Source organism: Marmota flaviventris, chromosome X (assembly GCF_047511675.1).
Source record: "Marmota flaviventris isolate mMarFla1 chromosome X, mMarFla1.hap1, whole genome shotgun sequence".
Taxonomy (NCBI): domain Eukaryota; kingdom Metazoa; phylum Chordata; class Mammalia; order Rodentia; family Sciuridae; genus Marmota; species Marmota flaviventris.
In genome coordinates this window covers 94,876,615-94,899,345 of record NC_092518.1, presented here as the reverse complement: position 1 = coordinate 94,899,345, position 22,731 = coordinate 94,876,615, and the positions used below count along the sequence as shown (strand labels likewise).

At 37.8% G+C, this 22,731-nt stretch overlaps 1 protein-coding gene across 4 annotated transcripts in view; it reads left to right on the top strand.

Annotated features, from left to right (window-relative positions):
• The window catches only part of Chrdl1 (chordin like 1), a 109,311-nt gene that overhangs the window by 47,458 nt on the left and 39,122 nt on the right, over window positions 1-22,731 (top strand). For 2 of the 4 annotated variants that reach the window (XM_027933009.2, XM_027932991.2), the window contains exons 5-6: window positions 15,867-16,009; window positions 17,497-17,590. In XM_027933009.2, coding sequence (XP_027788810.2) covers window positions 15,867-16,009; window positions 17,497-17,590 — 237 coding nt within the window. Of the gene's footprint in view, window positions 1-15,863; window positions 16,010-17,496; window positions 17,591-22,731 lie in introns of all 4 variants that reach the window. The other 2 variants (XM_027932999.2, XM_027933016.2) reach the window with 1 other exon arrangement.

Below are 22,731 nucleotides of genomic sequence, written 5' to 3'. Positions count from 1 at the left end.
AGTGAAAGCATGAGTCTATAAATGTTCATTGTTAATATATTTGTGTGTTTACTGCAATTATTGGAACTGTGACCTTCAAGCTCTTTTATGTCTTCACATTATTTGCATGTTCTGCTCTTTCCTCAGTGACATCTCTCATTATGTTATGTGATTCTCAGTGAAAGATGAAGTGATATGTGAAGTTTGAAACCACTCCCACTAGTCTCTGGTCTACTTGCTCTCCTTTTGAGAAATCCCAGTCTGAAAACAATGATTGAACCTCATTGCTTCTCCAGCCTTGGTAAATCCAAGATGTTAACACATTTTATTTACTCGCTTAATCCCCAACCACTACAATCACCTTTCCCTTCAATAACTTTGCACTAATATGAGGAGCATCTGGCTGCCAAAAGAAGAATCTGAGTTTCAGATTTTTGTTAATCTTTGACTTTTTTTCACCTTTGACACTACTGTTTCCTGATGAATAGTAGTCACCATCCCATGGCAATCAGCAATGGATTTCTTTTGAATTTAAATTCTGTAACACCTTTCCTTTCCTTTCTCTGTATTGTATGTTGGTACCTAAATTATTCTCTCTCCTACAGGGGCTTTGGTTTTGGTTTTGTGTGTGTGTGTGTGTGTGTGTGTGTGTGTGTGTGTGTATGTATGTGTTAAATATGTTAGCTTGTTTTAGTTTTTGTTATTTTTAGATATATAAACATGGAGTGTATCTTATTCTAATTAGGATCCCAGTCCTAATTGTACATGTCAGTAAGATTCACTGTGATGTATTCACACATGTATATAGCAAACTTATGTCAGATTCATTCTATTGTCTTTCCTAGTCCTATTTCCCCCTCTCCTCCCTTTATTACCCTTTGTCTAATCTAATAATTTCTATTCTCCCCCATCACCCCTTATTGTGTGTGTGTTAGCATCCACATATCAGAGAGAACATTAGACCTTTGGGTTTTCGTTCTTAAATGATTTCCTAGAAGAATAAACATGATACTTTCTCTTTTTCTATAGTAATTCCATGACATGTCAGATGTGTCCCCTCTTTTGGTCTCCAGGAAGAGGGAGATTGCATTTTCCTAAGAGTGTTCCCCCTGTTCCAGCAGTCTGGAGCCCTTTCTGCCACCACTTTCTCTGCAGACTCTGCCAGTGGCCCCCAGGGACCACTTTCTGAGGCCCGCTGCTAACAGTTTTCTAAACACAACAAAATACATGTTTGAGGATAACTTTTGTCAGTCTTTAAGTACTGAATGCGTCTTTTCTTCCCTTTTGTATGTGATATGATAGCAATAGGTTTTTTTCAATCACTTTCTGGGAGGTCTTGCTTCCTACTTCATTGTCTCTTCCAATCATCCCATAATACTCTTTCAAAAATGTAAAATCTCATTAAATCACTTCACTGTTTAAATCACTACACTAACTTCTCATCATATGCAGGAAAAATGGAAACTCCTTGGCTTGACTTCTTTGTATCCCCAGGTGGTAGATAGCATTGGGCTATCCTTGCAGGTGGCAAAATGTGAGGTTTCATTTATTAGCACTATTTAGTGTTTCATGGAGTAGAGGGGGCTTTCCCCCTTTGATGTAATGGATTTGGTAATGAATGAAAGAAGAGAAGAGTTACAAGAGATGCTGCATTTAGAAATAATGTTTGGTTTTAGCTGAAAGTGGAGTAACTCAGGGTGGGAACAGGATCCTCAATTCAGTGGTTAATAATGTCCATGAGATGGCAAATATCCATATCCTCAGAATATCTGCTTATTAGATGTGGTTCAGGGCAGCACTTTCCAAGGGGGTGGTCCTGGGATCCTTTTAGTTGTTAACCAGGTGAAAAAAAAGTTCCTAGTGGTTTAGTAAAGTCAGTCAAAGAAAATGCTAAGTTGTAGTTCAACAGGTTTCTTTACTCTGGGACTTTTGAGATCCTTTAACATGCTGAGAGGGGCACTGTGAACATTGACTATGGATCTTTTTTCCAACTCTATTTGAATCACAGAATTTTGTTTTCACAGAACATCTTGTGGGCTACTAGTGCTCTGCACAGCAGACTTGGGAAATGCTGGTGTAGGCAATACAAAGGAATGCTCCACTGAACTCCCCACTGTCTCATCCAGATGCTTCACATTGTTTCTGTAAATGCTGCTTGAGGGTAGTGACTAATTTGTCCATTTCAAAGGGTCATTGACCTTCAAAAGAAAAGCCTGGTTCCCAAAGGATTAGAACTAACCAAGTAATAGTAGAACTCATTCTTAATTTATTTAGGGAGAGGAGGAAGGCAATGAGTGACACATGTTACCACAAAACCTGTCATTAACAATTAGGCATCATGCAGAACAGTAGACTTAGCATTTTCATTGCAATTGCAAGTCCATTTATTATACCTTTTGGTCATTAGAAATTTAAAAAATCCATAGTCTAGTAGTAAAGGAATAATACAAACCTATCAGATCCCCTGTAAAAGGGTTTCTTTTTGTTGGGCTACACAATCCAAGGTCAGATGAAGATTTAAGCTTGAGCAGTTTAGCCTGTGAATACAGTGGAATTTGTATTGTATCTTCCTTAGTTATTGGACTGGATTTTCCTGGGCTTCTCTAACTCTCATGTTTTGTGGCTATAAGTAAAATTGAAAAACCTAAATTTGATTCCTTGCTCTGGCACTAAAGAATAGTGTCCCTCTTGTATCTTGGTGCCTCATTTCTGTTTTGTCAAAAGAGAAGGCCATTTCCAGTTTTCTCTTGGGGATATATGTGAGAAATCCTAGGAAGCTTATGTAATGAGATTGGAATGGTCCATGAGCTGAATAATGGAGCTGATGATAAAGCTGTTCAGTAGAGTGGAAGAAATTTGGATAGGGAAGAACATAGAGGTTCCCTCTGAAAGAGTGGATTGTGAGAAACATCCACCAGTAAGTGCTCTCATCACACAGAAAGCTGAAAATGAGTTTGTATAACTTTAGAGCCCTAGAATGTGGAACTCTAGAGCCCTAGAATATGGATCAGAGTTGCTTGCAGAGCTCTGGTACTGGTACTAGCTTTGCATTTCAATAGGGAAGGCACCTCTTTTGCATCCTAGAACACATTGAGAGTCTTGTAGAATCCATCGACCCTTTTCCCAGAGAATGTCTATGTATACATTCTCCTTCACTCAAATACTGTAACTCATCTCACAATCACTCTTGAGAGTCACCCTACTTCTTTCCATCTATCTGGGTCTTAAATAATAAGCCACCTTGTTCCTGGATAGTTATGTTTATATCTTACTGAATCTAACAATAGACTCTCAACATGGAAGCATATACCATGTTTGTTCCTCCATGCTATGCTCTGTTCTAGTGTCAGAGTCAGCAGAAGTTGGAGAAGTACAAAATATAAGCTGTATCTCTTTTGTGGGTTTTAATAATTTAGAAAGAGATACACCTGTTGTCAGGCACTAGATAGTAGGGGAAAGATAGACCATTACAATTGCTGCAAGATATCAAAATGTGTTTGACAGACCCTTGGGCCTGAGTAGGATATGAGTAAGCCAAGGGTAGTCTGACGGGGTGGTTGAGTCTCACATGAGTCAGAGCAGAGTTGGCAAGGAGCTCACAGGGGCCCAGACCAGCTGGTAGAGCATTGATGAGCCAAGAGGTACATCTTTGATGGAGACATCTTTGAGATGTACTTCATGACCCTGGCTGAACCTTGCTGTGATGCTTCTCCATCTGTGAGGCTTCAGCCCTTTTGTGCTTGCTCCCAGACAGATGACTGACACTGCAAGGCTAGAATTGCTACCTGGAAGGCAACAAATCCCAAGCCAAGGGCCTTTTCTAAGTTGCCACAGTCCACACGGAACATAGTAATGTCTCAATCCTGGATGATCAGAGTGGACACAACCATAAATATTTTTGCATTCATAGGGAATTCACTTAATTATCTGGATGCATCTGTAATCAATGGGTTGTGTTGCATATGGCTCTGTTACTCCCTGAACCTTTTAAAAAGTAATTACATCTCTGTGAAGTAGAAGCAGGTAAAATAGTTAATCCCAACATAACACTCTCTCTCTCTCTCTCTCTCTCTCTCTCTCTCTCTCTCTCACACACACACACACACACACACACTCAGAAATACAGAAAGTTCTTTGGAAACTGAGGACAAGAGATACAAAATATGGGCTGTGGCTGTGGCTGTGGCTGTGGCTCAGTGGTATAGCACTTGCCTAGCACATGTGAGGCACTGGATTTGATCCTCAGCACCACATAATATATATATATATATATATATATATATATATATATATATATATATATATATATATATATATATATAAAGGTATTGTGTAAAAAAAAAAAGAGAGAGAGAGGGATGCAAAATAACCAGGAGTCCCATCACAGAGCCAGGCAGTGGCACAACCAAAAATACAAATAACCAGCCCCCCAAAAAAATCTAGGTCCAGTTGGCAAACACCCCTGGTTTCACAGAGACTTGGTCTCTTCTCACACAATGTCTCAAGCCATCCTTCCCAGCCATCTGCCTAACAAGCCTGCATATTCAGGCGGGGTCAGCTACTGACTGACAGCAGCTGAAACATTAAGGGAAATGGGATGAAAAACAGCATGCAGATGGGGTCCGGATGAGGATGGGGACAACTGGGATCAGACCAGGGTGTGAGCTTTCAGCGCCCTCTCCTACTCTCTTCTCTCCAGCTGGAGCATCAGATGACTGTTTCCTCTCACTCGCCACCTTCTTGGTTGGGACAGAATGTTGTGTCTGTCTGTTTAGCTGTAGAGTGATCTGCTGAATCTGCTACAAGAATTTGCTGGCCTGGGATCCCACTGGGGGTTGGACTGGGGATAGGAGTAGGGAAGCCACTAGCCTTGCTGAAGGTGTGGGCCCACACAGAGTCTTCTTGAATATTCCAAGGAGCAAAGTCTTTCCTCTATCAGTCTTCTTTAGTTCAGCTGTCTGACAGACCCACTCCATCTCCAAAGTGGATCCCCATGACAGGGGACATGGAGCAAACTTATGATTTAGGATTGGATCCCCTACCATTTTGTGATTCTCTCTTTCTTTTTAAATTAATTTTATAGGTTCATTATAATTATATACATAATAGTGGAATTCATTGTGACATATTTATATGAGCATATAGCATATTTTGTTTTATTCTCTCTTGCTTCCCCTTTCCTTTCCCTCCTTCTTCCCCAAGAACCTCTCCCTCTATTTTACTAGTCTCTCTTCTACTTTCATAAATCCCTTTTCTTTCTTTTTTTTTCTCTCTAGTTTCCATATGAGAGTAAACATAAGACTCTTGACTTTCTGAGTCTGGCTTATCTCACTTAGCATGATGCTTTCCAATTTTATTCATTTTCCTGCAAATGACATAACTTCATTCTTCTTTATGGCTGAGTAGAATTCCATTGTGTATATATACCACATTTTTTATCCAATTGTCCATTGATGGACACCTAGGTACATTATGATTCAATAATTCAGCTAGTGCTGTTATAAGAATTGGTGTATATCACTGTAGTATGCTGATTTTAGGGTTTTTTTGGATAAATATTAAGGAGTGTGATAGCTGGCTCATATGGGAGTTATATGCCTAGTTTTTTGAGGACTCTTCATACTGCTTTCTAGAGTGGTTGTACTAGTCTGCAGTCCCACCAGCAATGTACAAATATACCTTTCCCCCTACATCCTTAGCAGCATTTATTATTATTTGTATCTTGATATTGCCATTCTAACTGGAGTGAGATGAATCTCAGTGTAGTTTTGATTTGCTAGTAACTTCCCTTTTTAAAATATCTTTATTTTATTTTTATGTGGTGCTGAGGATCGAACCCAGGGCCTTGCACATGCTAGGTGAGCACTCTACCGCTGAGCCACAACCACAGCCCCGTAACTTCCCTTCTTTACCTGCCTCCCTGTCACCATGCTACAAAGTACCTTTATTGTGTCTATGCCTCTCCCATTTTGATACATAGCTTTTTGTCTGTATTGTAGAATGTTTAGTGGTTTAACTTTTGGGGTATCAGCTTGATAGGGATACAATCTCCATGCTATAAAATTCGCTCTTTAGTGTACAGTATATTTGATTATAGTATATTCACAAGATATTGAAGCCAACATTACTAACTTATTGCAGAATATCTTCATTATTCTTCCAAAAGAAGTCCTGTACCTACTGGCAGTCATTGCCTATTCTACACCAGTTCTGGTATCCACACATTGGCTTTCTGTCTGTACATCTTTGACTATTCTGGACATTTTATATAAATGGAATCATACAATATGTGATATTTTATGACTGGCTTTTTTCACTTAGCATAATGAAATAATGTTTTCAAGCCTCATCCATTATAACTGAATATATACATTATGTGAATATACCATATTTTGCTTATCCTTTCATCCATTGATGGATATTGGATTGTTTCTGACTATTGTGAATAATGCTGCTGCTAACATTCATGTACAAGTATCTGTTTGTTTCTGAACTTTCAATTCTTTTGAGAATTGAAAATACCTAACAGTGATATTGCTGATTCTTCTGATACCTGTATGGGTTAATTTTTTGAAAAACACCCAAACTGTTTCCCAAAGCTATTGAACCATTTCGTGTTTTTACATTCACACCATCAATTTTTGAGGGTTTTAATTTCTTCACATTTTTACCAATGCTTGTTATTATTGTCTTTTTCATTATAGCCAACCTAGTGGGTGCAAACTGGGATCTTGTTTTGTTATTTTGGTCCCCTGACCTGGTATTGCTCTATATTAGGGAATTGTTCCAATCTTCTGTACCCATTACTACAAATTTATTAAAACTCTGCTCTAACTAATGCTTGAACCTGGGAGTATAACAGGCATTCTGATAGAACAAAAAGGAAGAGAGTGTAGGTCATGGTGAACTTGCCGCCTTTGGAAGCTCTACCATATTGGCAGTAATCTACTGACTGCTCATTTTTCTTTCTTCCACTGAAACCGTCATGTGCAGAAATAGGTGAGGCTTCCTTGCAGAGGTGAAACTAGAACTGGACCATGAAGAGTGGGAAGTAGCAAGATCGATAAATGGGGAAGTGGAGAGGCATCCTAAATGGGAAAAAGTAAAATCCTCTTTGAAAAGCAGCTTAGATACTGATCAAAACAGATGAAACTTAGACCAATCAAGAATAACTTTTATTTAGCAATTTTGGAGAACATGCAACAGTAGGGGAGATTGGAAATGATGGCTAACTTACAGTGGGACAGTTGTCTGAGGAGCTCATTTTTTCTTTCTTTTCCTTGGCTTTAGGACCACTCATAATCACAAATATGTTTGTGGCCTTTTTTACCCTTAAGTCCACCTGTCTGAGCCTTCAGGAAATCCAAAGCAGAATCTAGTATATGGATTTGGTAAATGCCTCTGGCCATAATGAAAATGCTGGGCCAAAAAAAATCACACCTGATTGGCCTCCTGCTGACCTGAGGGGATGGGACAGACGGTGTCAACTTAGAACTGGAGCATAATGTGATACCAAAGCACATATTATGAATCTGATGGCTCAGAAGTGACTCTTTAGTCACCACTCAAGGTCTGGCAATTGCTGAGAATTTCTGTGTGGTAGAGAAACAATAATTGACTGCATGAGGGTGAAAACAGTGCTGTCACTATGGTGCAGGGGTTGAGAATTTCTAAGTTACAATACAGAATACTGACTAAAATGTGTTACTGCTTGTTTGGAGTTCAGCATCAGCCTTATGCAGGAGCATGGTCTCCAGTGTGGGAAGAGGATGTTCACTGACAGGACTAGGTCACCCCATAGCTCTTCCCTTACCAGTCTGCTTTCTTCCATCCAGAAATCCCATATTTATAGCTAGCTAAAAGATACAAATGATAGACTATAACACTAATATGTATCTGGTATTATGCTGAGCCCATTCTATATCTTATCTTGTTTGCTTCTTTCACCTGTGAGGCAGGTATTATTATCCCAATTTTACAGACAGGGGAACTGAGGCTCAAAGATGGGAAGCAGTAACTAAATAGGTTAGTTGAATACAAAATTTAGATAATAAACAATAACTAAGTAGGTTAGTTGAATACAAATGGAACATTATAAAGTAAGGCCTTTCCCCTTATTAGCACAGATCTTGATAGCTACAATTTCAGCAAGCTCTCTCACATGAATCCTAAGTTCTGGAGTTTCACACCCTTTGCTCTGTGTTCTACAACCTTAATATGGATAAAGCACTTTCAAAAGCCCATATCACAATATAATTATCTAGAATATGACTCTGTCTTCCATTAACCCCTAGTATGAATTAGTTAATGGGACTAATGCTGAGGCCCACTAGCAGGACTTCAATGTGGTGGGCCAAAGAAAGTTGGGGAAAGATCTGGAAGTCATAATACTCTGCCCAAGAAAAGTAGATCCAGTTATGTCATCACATCAAGGGGCAAAAAGAAGTGATGCTGGTTGGAGCTCTGAAAAGAAGGACTTAGATTATAGGCATCACCAGTTCAGCTGATGGACCAATTTGAAGCAGTACCTCTACTTCTACTTTCCTTCCATTTAAAGGCCTAAAAGCCAGCCCAAATTTGTATAATGACTTTAAACTATTTAAGAAAGCAGTGCAATAGCTCCATCTTCTCCCAGAGGTGCTGAATAGTGTTGCTAGGAGAAAACCCCTTCATCAAAATAAGACTGAGAACACAGAATCTTAACTATGGTCTATCTGACTAGTAGGAACAGATCTGGGCTTCTGATGACCAGATTTGGAAGACTGATTTTTTTTTTTTTTTTATGGTTAGAAGAGATCTAAAATGGTCATGTAGTCTAGCTCATGACCTTCCAAGTAAAATTATTTCAAACATAGTTTTTAAATTTAATTTTTGAGTGAGAAATACATTTCTATAATTCAAGATTGTGAATGCGTATGTAGGTGTTTATATATATATATATATATATATATATATTCATAGGTGTATACACACACACACACACACACACACACACATATATATATATATATATATATATATATATATATATATATATATTCAGATGTCTGATTCACCACTGCCTCACATCCTACCTATTCTTATCTTACTCCCACAAGAATAACTCCCCTGTATCTTATAGTACATTTTAATGTATCTTTCAGGTCTTCTTTTGAGAATACAAGTAAAGTGAATACATAGTCTTTTTAAATTATATTATTTTTATATAAAATTTAGTACACTGTGCACATCATTTACACCTTATTCATTTAATAATATATTTTTCTATCATACTGCATAGAGAGCATATTCATTCTTTTATATAACTACATAATATATCATTAATGAGTCACCACAAATTTAACCAGGTGTCTAGTGATGGATATAGAAGTTGTTTCCATGTATTGCCAGTAAAAACAATGCTGTAATATATAATTGCTATATATTTCACATGTGAGAAAATATATCTGCAGAATGAATTCTTAAAAGAAAAATTGCTGTGTCAAGTGTATGTGTATTTCAAATTGATAGATTTTGCTGAATTGCCATCCATATTGTTTTTATCGGTTCTTCACAGCCTTTCCAAGAGAGTATATTACTCAAACTTCTGGATTTTTTTTTGATATCTTATAAAGAAAAACATGGTATCTTGATGCAGATTTAATTTGTATTTGTATTTATCTTACAAATGAAATTGAACATATTTTCCATTCAGTGGATTAAACAAAGGGGAATGAAGGGAAGGGAGAAGGATAGGAATAGGAGAGACAGTGGAATTAATCTGATACAACTTTCCTATGTACATATATGAATACACCACAACGAACATCTACATTAGGGGCAACCACAAGACTGGGATCCCAGTTAGAATTAAGATATACTAAATGTTTATGTAAATATGACAAAATATACTCTAGTGTCATGTATATCTAAAAAACACAAAAGAAGAAATTGGGGGCTGGGGTTTTGGCTCAGTGGTAGAGAGATTGCCTAGCACATGTGAGGCACTGGGTTCAATCCTCAGCATGGAAGGAAGGAAAGGAGGGAGAGAGGGAGAGAGGGAGGGAGGAAGGAATTAAAAAGAAATTGAACATATTTCCTTATTTCAAAAGCCATTTCTGTCATTTGTCTATATTCTTTGCACATTGTTTCTATTGGATCATTTGCCTTTTTCTAATTGATTTCTAGGAACTCTTTATATATTAGGGACAAATAGAATTTTTAATCCCAAGATACTGTTTCCCACTTGATATTATTTGGCAGTTTGTAATATTTGACTTCTTCTATTATGAACCTTTACATGTTATTTAAATACATTATTATTTATCACCTTTTAAAACCTGCTCCTCTAATGAGAACATTATCCTATTGAAATTAGAGAAGAATCTTCTTTATCTTTGTAGCTTTAACCTGGCATTGTGGCAGACTTATCAAAGGTATTATCAAAGTATATTTAAGGTGAGGAAACCTGGGTGCAAAGAGATTAAGTAGTCTTCCCAGGATCACAAATCAGAAGCATACCAAAGTGTATGTTTTAGTCCCTTTGGGCTGTTATAACAAAATACTATAAACTGAGTAGAATATAAACAAGGGAAATTAATTTCTCACATTTATAGAAGCTTGGAAATCCAAGATCAAGTTGCCAGCAGATTTAGTGTCTGCTGAAGTTCCACTTTGTAGTTCTTAGAGGACACTTTCTCTCTGAAACCTCACATGATAGAAGGGGTAAACAAGCCACTTTAGACCTTTTATAAGGACATTGATTTCATGAAGGCAGAGCATTTATATCCTAAAGCCCCAACTCCTAATGCCATCACCTTGAGGGTTAGAATTTCAACGTATGAATTTGAGGGAACAAAAACATTCAGATCATAGCATCTGTGATCCTAGAGATCCAATGTTTGCAGACCCCAGAGACCAGGCTCAGTTGTTTTCTCTTGCATCATGATGAGATACAGAGCTGAAAAACACAATTCACAAGCAGTGAATTTCCCAGCCTTTCTACAATTTTCTCCTCAATTGGATTATACAATTATATTTTGATGGATCTATGTGTGCATCTCTCTCTGTACCTCACAGGAAACTAAAGGGAGTATAAACCTCTTCTTTCAAACCTTTATCTCCATTCCCTTCCTCCATCACTTCACCCACCAGTTGATTGCAGATGTGCTAGTAAAAATGTCAGAGTACCAGATAAACATTAGAATGAGGCTCAGGTATCAAAAGTGAAGTAGAAGCCAGAGCAATGATTGCAATGTCTAAAGAAGGTACAGCTTGGCACTGAGGAAATTAGCAACTGATCCCTCGAAGCTCTGGGGAGGTTTGCATTTATGTTGTCATAATGGGAGCTTGATGTGGAACTGGATATATACTAGCTGAGAACCATCCCATTGAGAAAATGGAAATCTGAGGGTGGAGGGAGAAAGGGGAAAGGAGCAAACAGATTGAAGACTTGGGGTTCCAGTGAGTGGGGATAAGGGTAGTACCAGGAAAGGGAAGAATAATGTACCAAAGGAAGTGGGGTAGGACCACAGACTTTTTGGTAAAAATTTCCAGGCACTTTGAAGAGCAGAAAAAACCTAGAACATGGTTATTCCCACTAAGACGTTACTGACAATGCATAGCCTCTCATGGAAAGTCTTGAGATTGCAAAAATTGATGGTAAAAAAGCAGCCATTTCAGGCATCAGTGAGAGAAAAGGTGTTACGAGATAGTTAGAATAAATGGTGCTTTTTGAGCACCTCAGAAATCATTCTGCTTACATATAAGATTTCCTCCCCTGAGGGAAGTGCTTTTTTCTCATCACATTTGTACTAATATGCCTTATTGCTGCTCTGCTTACTGTGTGATGTTCTTCCTCCTCTCCTTTTTATAGTGCATTGTGGGAATTTGACTGGAAACAGGGGAGATGGGAAGGCTAGACATCATGTAGCCTGGTCATTTTTGTTGTAGCATTCTCCTGAGGGGTCTTGGAGCCAGCATGGCTTTAGACTGACTTTCTGCCAGTTTTTGGCCAGAAACACTGAATTTGTTCCAAGGACAGTTAGTTAGAAGCCCAGCCACCTCCGAAAATCTGGGAAAGGAGAGGGTAGAGACTGAGGTGGCTTTTCTTGCTTCTGTGATTGGGAAGCATACTGTGTTGGCCCTCTAAAGAGACAAGGGGAGATCGAGTCTCATACCCCATTCTTAGAAAAATTGAGCCCCAAAGAGGTAAAGTGCAAGGTTATGGAAATTGGTGCTCATGCTAGTGTTATGACCTAGTGATCCTATCCCAAAGTTTTCACATCCATTCTGCAAACAGAACATAAGCTTGAAGGCAGAGGAGTGCCTAGGAAGCAGTTGTATGACATAGGTTAAATATTTTGGGCCTAACTTTCATAATTTCCTGCCTACACTGTTAAGGATGTTCGAAGAGTAAAATGATAAGTGAGAAGATGTTAATTTTATTGCATACACTGTTTGTAAGCTTGACCATAATTGCTTTATTTTTCTTTGATTCTCATTTGTCTTCCTGCCTTGCTTTCTCCCTGTCTCCTGTTGAGAAGATTAATAGATTCCAATGCCAGGTTACTCCCAAGACTATTCTAAGGAAGACTTTCTGCTTCCAGTAGAAAAACTCACTCCACAGTTGCACTGCCATTTATACCTTAGTGGAAAACCAATTATAAAAATCGATGCACATTTTTAAAAAATATATTTTTAGTTGTAGATGGACATAGTATCTTTATTTTATTTATTAATTTTCATGTGTGGCTGAGAATCAAACTCAGTGCCTCACATGTGCTAGACTATACTACTGAGCCACAACACCAGCTCCACATTTAAAAAAAATTATTGATCTTTTTAAAAAAATAAGTGACAATAGAATGCATTACAATTCTTATTACACATATACAGCACAATTTTTCATATCTCTGGTTGTATATAAAGTATGTTGACACCAATTCATGTCTTCATACATGTACTTTGGATAATGATGTACATCACATTCCACCATCCTTGCTAACCCCCTGCCCCCTCCCTTCCCCTCCCATCCCTCTTCCCTATCTAGAGTTTGTCTATTCCTCCCATGCTCCCCCTCCCTACCCCACTATGAGTCAGCCTCCTTATATCAGAAAAAACATTCGGCATTTTTTTTTTGGGGGGGTGGGGGGGTGGTGGCTAACTTCCCCAACACCATTTTTTAAGGCTAAATAATTCCAAACTTTTCCTGGAGGAGGGCATTCCAAAGATCTACTGGCTTCTGTCAAAGCCATGGCAAATACTATTTTGTAGATCATCATACTTTTCCTTTATCACAAAAGTCTGAGATTTGGAATAATTAGATCCCGTGAGCAAATGATCCCACTCCTGTCTTTTCTCTGATGAGTTTTACTCATTCCTGCTATCTGGATATATGCACATATAGGCAGAAGCTAGAATTCTTAGCCCAGTGAAAGGGGCAGTTAGTATAAGTTAAACTTTTCCTCGGAGTGGAGACTTCTTCTTTTTAAAGCAAAATTAAGGAAAAATTTTTAAATGCTGCAAAGTATAGAAATTTAATTATTACTCTAATTGTTGAAACTGAAGGAAAATGCCTATGTTTTCTGGATATCTGGGGCCACATGGTGGTGGAGAGACACCACAGCCTTCACATTTTGTTGGTTTGGGTTTCAAATTAAATGATCTCTTCCTTTTTATAGACTTGAAGTGGTCAGTACCCTTCTTGATAGTGGCTAGGATGGAAGGTTCTAGAATCAGTCAGATATTAATTTATCCAGGTATTGCCGACTTACAAGTTATTTGACAAATCAATTTGGACAAATCAATTTCTAAGCCTTAATTTTTCTCATCTGCAAAAAGGGCACAATTATGTCTACATTAAAACATGGTTAGTAAGTATAATGAAATAATGTGTGCATAAGAATTCTCCATTGTGCATGGCATTGAGTTAGAACTCATGTATTGTTATATTATTATTATGGGTATTGTAGGTATTATTAGCATTTATCACACAATAAAATAGAAATTATTGCTCTTTATCAATCATTTCCATTACATTCTGGGAATTATTTTCATTTTTTTGTTGTTTAAATTTTTGCTACCAGGGATTGAACCCAGAGGCGCTTAACCCCTGAGCCATTTCTCCAGTACTTTTTATATTTTATTTTAAGACAGCATCTTGTAAAGTTGCTTAGGGCCTGGCTAAATTGCTAAGGCTGGCTTTGAACTCATAATCCTCCTGCTTCAGAATCCCAAGTCACTTTACAGGCATGTGCCACCACATTGGGCTTCATTTTGTTTTTTAAAAGAAGTTATATGGAGGTATAATTTGTCCACATAAATTAAACTGATATTCATCATAGTTTTGATTGATAGCAAGGATGGTCCAACTCTCTAAGCTTCTAATGAAACACCCAACTCGTTCTCTTCTCTCACTGTCCTGTGGCAGGCATTTTCCAAGTTCTGCTTGTGCCTTTTGATAATTCATAAATCAATGATCAGTTTAATCTTAGAACATGTTCATTATTATTTGGTGTGTGTATGTTTGTGTGTGGATGTGTGTGCATATATATGTATCAAGTACTGAAGGAAACACAGTGAAAAGATTTCTAGAGATCATTCACTTAGAATTAACTCACCGAGTATATTGACCCTTTGCTACATGGTAACCCTACAGTAGACTCCATGGAGGAAAGAGACATTTGAGAATCCTGGTTCTTAAAAAGTAATACACACACACATGCATATATTGTTTGATAGAAGGTGAACTTTAGATTCAGGAAACCAGATCTTGATTCCTCTTTTCACCATTCACTAGCTTTGTGACTTCAGATAAGTCACTCAATCTCAGTTACTTGTTTCCCTGAAATGAAAAACAAGATAAGACTCTACCCTACTTGATCCACAGCATTGTTGAGGCTCCATTATAACAATATATATGAAGCTTCTTTGTAAATGGTTTTCTAGGTTACCATGATTCACAAATATGAGTTCTAATAATATTCAGATATCAAATGAGTTCTAATAATATTCAAATATTGAATTGTGTGATTTAGACATCTTATTCCCTGAGAGTTCCAGACGGTGGACTGGGATTATTAGGGAATACTTTGTAGAGGTAAGGAAACATGAGCAGAGCCTGTATCAGTTAGGATTTCAGTAACTGGAAGAGAGTGGAGAGAAGGAGCAATCTTGTAGAGGGATTAACAATAAGCAAAACCTGCAAAGGCCGGAACAAGCATCCAAGAACTGATATAAAACACAATAGAAGCCAGATGAGGCAGTGCATGCTTGTAATCCCAGCGGCTGGCGGGGCTGAGACAGGTGATTCATGAGTTCAAAGCCAACCTCAGCAACAGTGAGGTGCTAAGCAATTCAGTGAGACCCTGTCTCTAAATAAAATACAAAATAGGGCTGGGGATGTGGCTCAGTGGTCCAGTGCCCCTGAGTTCAATCCCTGGTTACCCACCTCAAAAAAACAACACAATAGAAGGTAAAGTTTCTATAGTAGCTATAATAGACTGTTCCTCTTCTGAATGAATAGGTGGAAAAGATTTAAAAGAGATAACATGGACTGTTTCCTTTCAGGCAAGTTAATATCTCATTTATCTAGGACTATTAGCTCCATCAATGCAGGGACCTTGTCTTTGTTCTCTGTTCTCTCTCTAATGCTTATTACAATGCCTGACACATAGTAGGTGCTCAATAAATGCCCAACAAATAAAAGAATGAATGGATGATGATGTCAGCTTCTATTTTTGTCGGCTGTTTTAGTGCTATGTGAAATCATTAGCCACTGAAGCAAGGATTGTCCTTTAACTCCCTCTATGTAGTACAGCCCCATCTGCTGTTGGGATTTATGAAATTCTTTGCAATGTTTTCAATACTTTATGTGTTTTTTTGTTTTCTCTACCCTGTTTCAGAAGACTCCTTACCCCCAGTGAACAGTAAGGTGACCAGCAAGTCGTGTGAGTACAATGGGACTACCTATCAACATGGGGAGCTGTTCGTGGCTGAAGGGCTCTTTCAGAACCGGCAACCCAATCAGTGCACCCAGTGCAGCTGTTCGGTAAGACCTTGCCTCTCAGTGTCCCTGCCAACTCCTACCCAAATAAGAAAGCTTCCTCTTTATTTGTGTTTTTTTCCTCTGAGCTTACACTGTAAGATGTTTGAATGAAAGATAAATTATATTCAAATCATAAACCTCCCTGCCAATCCAAACTCCCCAATTTTTACCAACTCTTTTGAAGAGCTCAGGCCCAGTTCTGTCCCAGGCTTAAAGCTGTAAGACTGCTTAAATGGGTGATGATGATCTGTTTGACTTGATCTTCACTCCTTTTGATAATTGTTATACCACCTAAGCCTTTATCTAAGGGAGTCATAATTATTTGAAGCACTGAAAATATTATTGGTCGAAAATTCCGTGCCATTCTAGGGCCATTGTCATTGGATAGGGCCACTCAATCCAATTCACAAAGAAAAATGTGGTATCTATTTGTTTCCATCTCTGAAGTATTTTACTAACCAGATAATTCCTGGTGTGCTACAATGAGAAAATTCTATATATGCTTAATTACAATAATTCTTGTGACATCACTTATTGAAAGAACTGCATATAGTTCACAAATAAAATACACTCATTCTGTCTTTACCTAATTGTGCACTCCAGAGAATAGCATAGATAAAACTAGGAAATGGAGTACAAAATGGATATTTAAAATGAAGCATTAAGGAATAAAGTTAGGTATAGAAATAACTTCATCACTTGTAAGGGGCATTAAGTACTGGATAGCTAAGGAAATTTCTAGAATCTTCCCTTTGGGATTTATGGTAAACATGTAGTATCTCAGTAATATGGAAGAATTTTGTTGTGACCTTGATTTCTTAATGAGCTTTCAGCAAACCTTCTAGTCCCAGAAGGATATGCTTCTAAGAACTAAGAGAAAGGTTTAAGGAACACCATTCAAAAGATAGAATTTTAGGAAATGGAAATTATTGCAAGGACAGATGTAACCAGCAAGCAAATTGAATCCTCTCTCTTGTCTTGCACTGGATTGAGCTGCATAATTCAGACCATTTTGTATAATTTTGTATTACCTCAAAGAGAGCCTGTTTTTCTGGTTTGAAAAAGGTACTCTAATGAATGTTACAAACAGTAGTTTTGACCTAAATCTTCATGCCCTTATGCTCCCAACATCCATCTCGGGTATAATGGGAACCAAGGTATGTAGTTTACAAAGAAGGAAGAAGCAAGACTATATTTGATATTTTAAAGGCTCATATCAGCCCTCACAGAATACTTTCTACCACTTGGGACCAACCAGGATGCTAGGATTGGCTTGCTAACTCTTCTCAGACTTAATCTCTGGCAAGGAGAAATAGTAAGCAAGCAAAAAAAAAAAAAAAAAATGCATAGTGAAATGAAGGAAGTACCTAGAACTGACTATGGGAGAGCAGCACCATGTTTTGAGTCCTTACTATATCCTTGGTACTGAGATAAGCCTTTAAAAATATTATCCCAGATCATTCTGATTTAATTCTATTTCTCCTTGGCAGGAGGGGAATGTGTATTGTGGTCTCAAGACTTGTCCCAAATTAACTTGTGCATTCCCAGTCTCGGTTCCAGATTCCTGCTGCCGGGTATGCAGAGGTAGGTGTTTCACATACCAAGACCTGGGCTGCTGCCATCCTGAGTAGCAGAAATTAGAAAAGAGGAAAATATTTGTCTATTCTCTTAGGGAAAGGAGTTTGGCTAAGGTAATCATAGTTTTCAGAAGTGCTTCACAAAAGAAGAATAAAAGCATTGATTTTTAAGGGCCACAGCCTAAAAGAAACTGTGTTGGAGTTCAGCAGGGAATACTGGGTGGGAGTCATCTAATGTGAAAGTGATTATATTTATCTCTCCTTCCTTAATCCTTTCTAGTTTGGTCCCTAAATTATTGTATCGTAAAACACAACCATTTCCATGTACATCCTTTAAAGGAAGAACAGACCTTGCAAAGTATTAGTGTAACCATTTCAAAGACTGTGCAGACCAAGTTAGTTCTATTTTTAAAATCTCGCAATAAAATAATGACAAGCTCACTAACAACAAAATGGGAGGCATCATCTTCTCAAATGAAAAAAAAATTAAATCATCATCATCTTCTCAAACCAGTCTTTTCTTCTTTGGGTTCTTCTTTTTTTTTTTTTTTTTAAGAATGGTACCACTTTTCCCCTCTAGGCTTCTAGGGTCAGAACTAGTCACTTTTAATTTTGCCTTTGTTCCCTCTTCATAAATAACCAAATTTATCAGCCATCTTGTGTGTTCCTCTGTTTTCCCACTGGCAATATCCTAATATTGTCTTCTTTCCTTATATCCAATCAACATGTTTTTGGAGTATTTACTATATGCAAAACAAGGTGCTAAAAGTAGGTATACATTAGTAAATGGAGTAGACATATAGGGTACTCCTAGACTATATGGCAGGATTATATGTATCACAAAAAAGTGGCCCCTTATTAAGATATGTTATTGCCATTTGCCAGAAAGTCTTTGGGAATGCATCTGTTTAGCTATGGCACCCTCATGCATTATATAACCTACACAACTATATGTAGCATACATGGCAGCACAAATATGTTCTTTGCTCTTCTGGAACTCTCATTCTACCATTCAGGCAAATAATAAACAAATACATGAAAAATATCCAAATGTAAACAACATAAGTACTATTAAAGAAATAAAGGACTGAGGAAATAACAGGTCTGGAAGACCTTTGACTAGATGACATTTAAGCTTAGATCTGAAAGATGGAAAGGAGCCATCCATGTAAAGAGCCTGGGGAAGAGTATTCCAGGCAGAGGGGAAAAAAGTTCAAAGGCCCCAGGTAGGGAAGCTTGGAGCATACAATGAGCCTGAGGACAACTGTGGCTAGAATATGGTGATTGTGGTTGAAACTGGCAGGACAATGAGATGAGGCTGGAGAGGTGGACAGATGAGTGTGACCATACATGACTTGGAAGACCATGGGAAGAAGTTTTAATTTCAGCTTTTAAGCACATGGGAAATCAATGGAAATTTTTGAGCAAGATTGTGACATTATCCAGTTGATGTATCAAAAGATTTCACTGGCTGTAATTTCCATATTAAAATGGAGGGATGCAATAATGCAAGTAGAGAGACCAGGGAGGTGACCTCTCTAGTGTGAAAGGGTGACTGTTTGGACTGGGGACACAGTACCAAGTGGTGGTTTTGGGTGGTGCCTCTGGAATCAAACTGCCTCTGGAATCAAACTGCCTATTCCTTTCTAGCTAGATGACCTTATTCAACCTTCCAAACAATCTTTTAAAGTGAGGATAACATTAGCATCCATCTCAAAAATGGTTCTGAAATTTAAGTGATATAACACAACAAAAGAACCTAGGTTATTGTGTTGCATATAGTGAGGAGTCAGTAATGGAAAGGGGACAGATTTGAAATATACTTAGAACACTGATTCTCAAATCAGAACTGTCTTGGTGGATTTCTGCCCCAACCAGGAGGAGGAGGAGGAAGTGATTCCAATGTTCAGCCAAGGCTGAGAAACATGAGTTAGAGGAAATATAGGGTTTGCTCAACAAGGACAGGCTGGTGACTTATATGCATTATTGCCATCTTAACCTTCCACAAAGATAGCCTTAACCTTGTTACACGCCTTTTCGAAAGTCTTTATGCTGACACATCATATTTACTATGTTCCACTCCCAATTTTATGCATTTCACATATATGAACTCATTTAATCTCATGACAATTCTATGAGGTGAGTCCTATTATTATTATACCATTTTATACATGAAGAAACCAATGCAGAGAAAGCTTAAGAACTTTACACAAAGTCAAGTAACTGGTGAGTTTAGGAGCTAAGAGCTGACTTCTGGAAGCCTGGCTCAAGATTTGAGCTCTTAACCATGATACTCTGCCATTGAAAGATATGCTGCCTATTGCCACTAGAATACATGTCAAGCCCCTGACTCTGATGCTGGAATCCCCCATTGGTCTGGCTTCCATTTACCTCTACAGCCCAATATTCTTCCATTCATACCCTTCAGGTTTCACTCATATTGTTCCTGTGCTTTCTTACCTTTGTACTTTTGCTCTTTCTTCCCTCTTTTAATGTTTCTCAAATTTTATTTTGCTTCAAAATTTCCTAGACAATGTGTTAAAATTCATATCTCTGGAACATACTTGCAGGTACTCTGATCTAGTGGCCTTGGACTGGGGCCCAGGAATCTGATAGATTGCATCATCATTCTGATGCAGAATGGTAGTGTATGGACTATCAGTTTGAGAAAACATTCCAAAATCACATAACCAACTGGAGATAGCCTGGAACCATGGTTATGTATCTTAGTGTGTTGAAACAGCCTGTTAAAAGTCTGAGACCCAAATAAACTATAGAAAAGTAACTAATATTGATTTCTGATTGGTCAGGTAGTCTAATTCCAATCATATAGTAACCAAGTTTGGGGTGAATGAGTGGTGGCCATTTTATGATAAGGAACTGGGAGGAAAAGGAGATAGAATGACCGCTTATGTAAAAACTGCACATGTACACTAAAGTAAGTTAAGAGTGGGAGCAGGGAATGGTGCCTCTTAGTGGGAAATTATTTCCCTTCATTCCTGCCTATGAAGATCCTGCCAGACCTTCAAGACCTATCTCCAAAGCACTAATTAGGTACTAATGCAGTTAATCATCATCAGGACATATTTTGATAAACACTATATGGAAGGCCTTTCTCTCTTCTCTGCCTTCCCACCTCTATCCCTAATTTTTGTACTACTTAAAAGCATTTTTTAATCCTGCAAGCTAAGAGTAAATCTGCCTCTACATTTACAATCCCTTAGCACTTAACCTGTGTCTCTCCGGTAGCATTTATCACCTGTCATCTTAGTCATTTATTATCTATATCTGTGTCTCTCATCCCTAATAATGTATAAATTTCTTAAGGCATCAATTCTTTCTGGTTCATGTTTATTTCCCCCACTGCACTAGGCATGGAGTAGGTGCTATTTAAATGACTGCACACTAGGTTGGAAAGATTACTAGAAGGTTGCCCAGGACTTGAATTAGATACTAAAGTACTAAAATGGCATATAATTATTGTTTTTACTGACTGTTGTATCAGTCTGTCATTGCTATAACAAAATACCTGAGGCTGGGAAGTTTGTAAAGAAAAGAGATTTACTTAGCCCACCATTTGGGAGGCTGCAAGTCCAAGCACCAGCTCTGGTGAAGGCCCCTCTGACAGCATCACCTCATGGCAAATGGTATGATAGTGGACCACATACAAGAGGTAGAGATCACATCTCCTCTAGACAAGAGGCGAGAGAGTAGGGAAGAGGTCAGGCTTGCTTATCTGTAGCAACCATCTCTGGAGAGCTACTAGGATCTCATGAAAACTATTTTAATGCCTTCCAAAGGCAATACCTCCAATAGTCATTCCACCTTTTACATGTTCCACACCACCTCTTAATGCTGCCACATGGGGGACTCCACTCCAAGTTCAGGAAACTTTGAGGAACAAATCACCATATAGCATCGGTGGAAGATGTTACTGACTATGTATCAATTCATAGTCAATAGGAAATGATTTGTTGTTAGTCTTGCTCCCTAGATTTTTTTCTCCTCCATCCCACTTTAGGACCCAACAGTTAATATTTCTTTCTGAAATAACTCACCCAGTTTTGACTATCAGTGTATGCTCATTCCTTTTATTTTTTTATTGGTTGTTCAATACATTACAAAGCTCTTAATATGCGATTTGTCCCAGCACTTAAAAGTTAACATAGACTCAGTTACGGCCTAATTTGATTTATGCTTCATTCGGTAAGGCCCCAGGTCTTTTCATACCTATTTCTTAAAATGTATTCATATATATCTGTACCAGTGTTGTTATTACATTTCACTCAGGAAAAAATAGATGTTTTATTCCTCACCTGCCTTCTTATCTTTTTCTGCAACTTAATTTGAGTATTCCCCAAATGGAAAATAATCCATACTGATCAGAAACATACATCTGGCTGTTAATATAACCAGCTGGTCACTATAAAACAGTTCTTAGGCTAAGATTATTTTGTTTTGAGTAAAGGATTGTGAAATATAAACTGAAGAATAATTAATAATAGAAAGAAAAGGAAACAATGAAAACACATGTTATTGTATTCAAGAGACAATGAATTGCAGAGGACATAGGTTCTGAAGTCAGAAACACATAGATTTGACAGTGCAGTTACATTAAACAAGCTACTCCAATTAGAAACTTGCATTTCTCAACTGTAAAAATGCTTAAGAAGTGGCAATTATTAACCTGGAATTAATAGAACTGAATCCTCTCTTCAATTTCCAGTAGCTTTGTCTTTTTGTGTATTTAAGCCTCATAGAACTTTCTTTCTATTCATTATGGTAACAGATCCTGGGACTAAGTATCTTCAGTTCTCTTATCACAATTTACATTTCTTTCCCTTTATTTTGTTCTCAGAAGCAGAACATGAAAGCTAGTTCTTCCTGACCATGTATTGTCCCTTCATATACTTCACAATTCATTAAATTCTTCCTTTGCCATCTCTTCTCCAGCCTAAAAACACCGTTTCCTTTCATCTTTCCTTATAAAGACTAAGTCCTACACTTTTATAAAATTTGTTGTTTTTTCTGTGCCTCCCATTTCTTTACATCTTTCAGTTGTATATAATATGGTTGAAACTCCTTTGAAGTTCTCATTTTTGAAGTACCTAGTTATTTTTTTCTGTTGAAATGATGTTTTTACAAAGG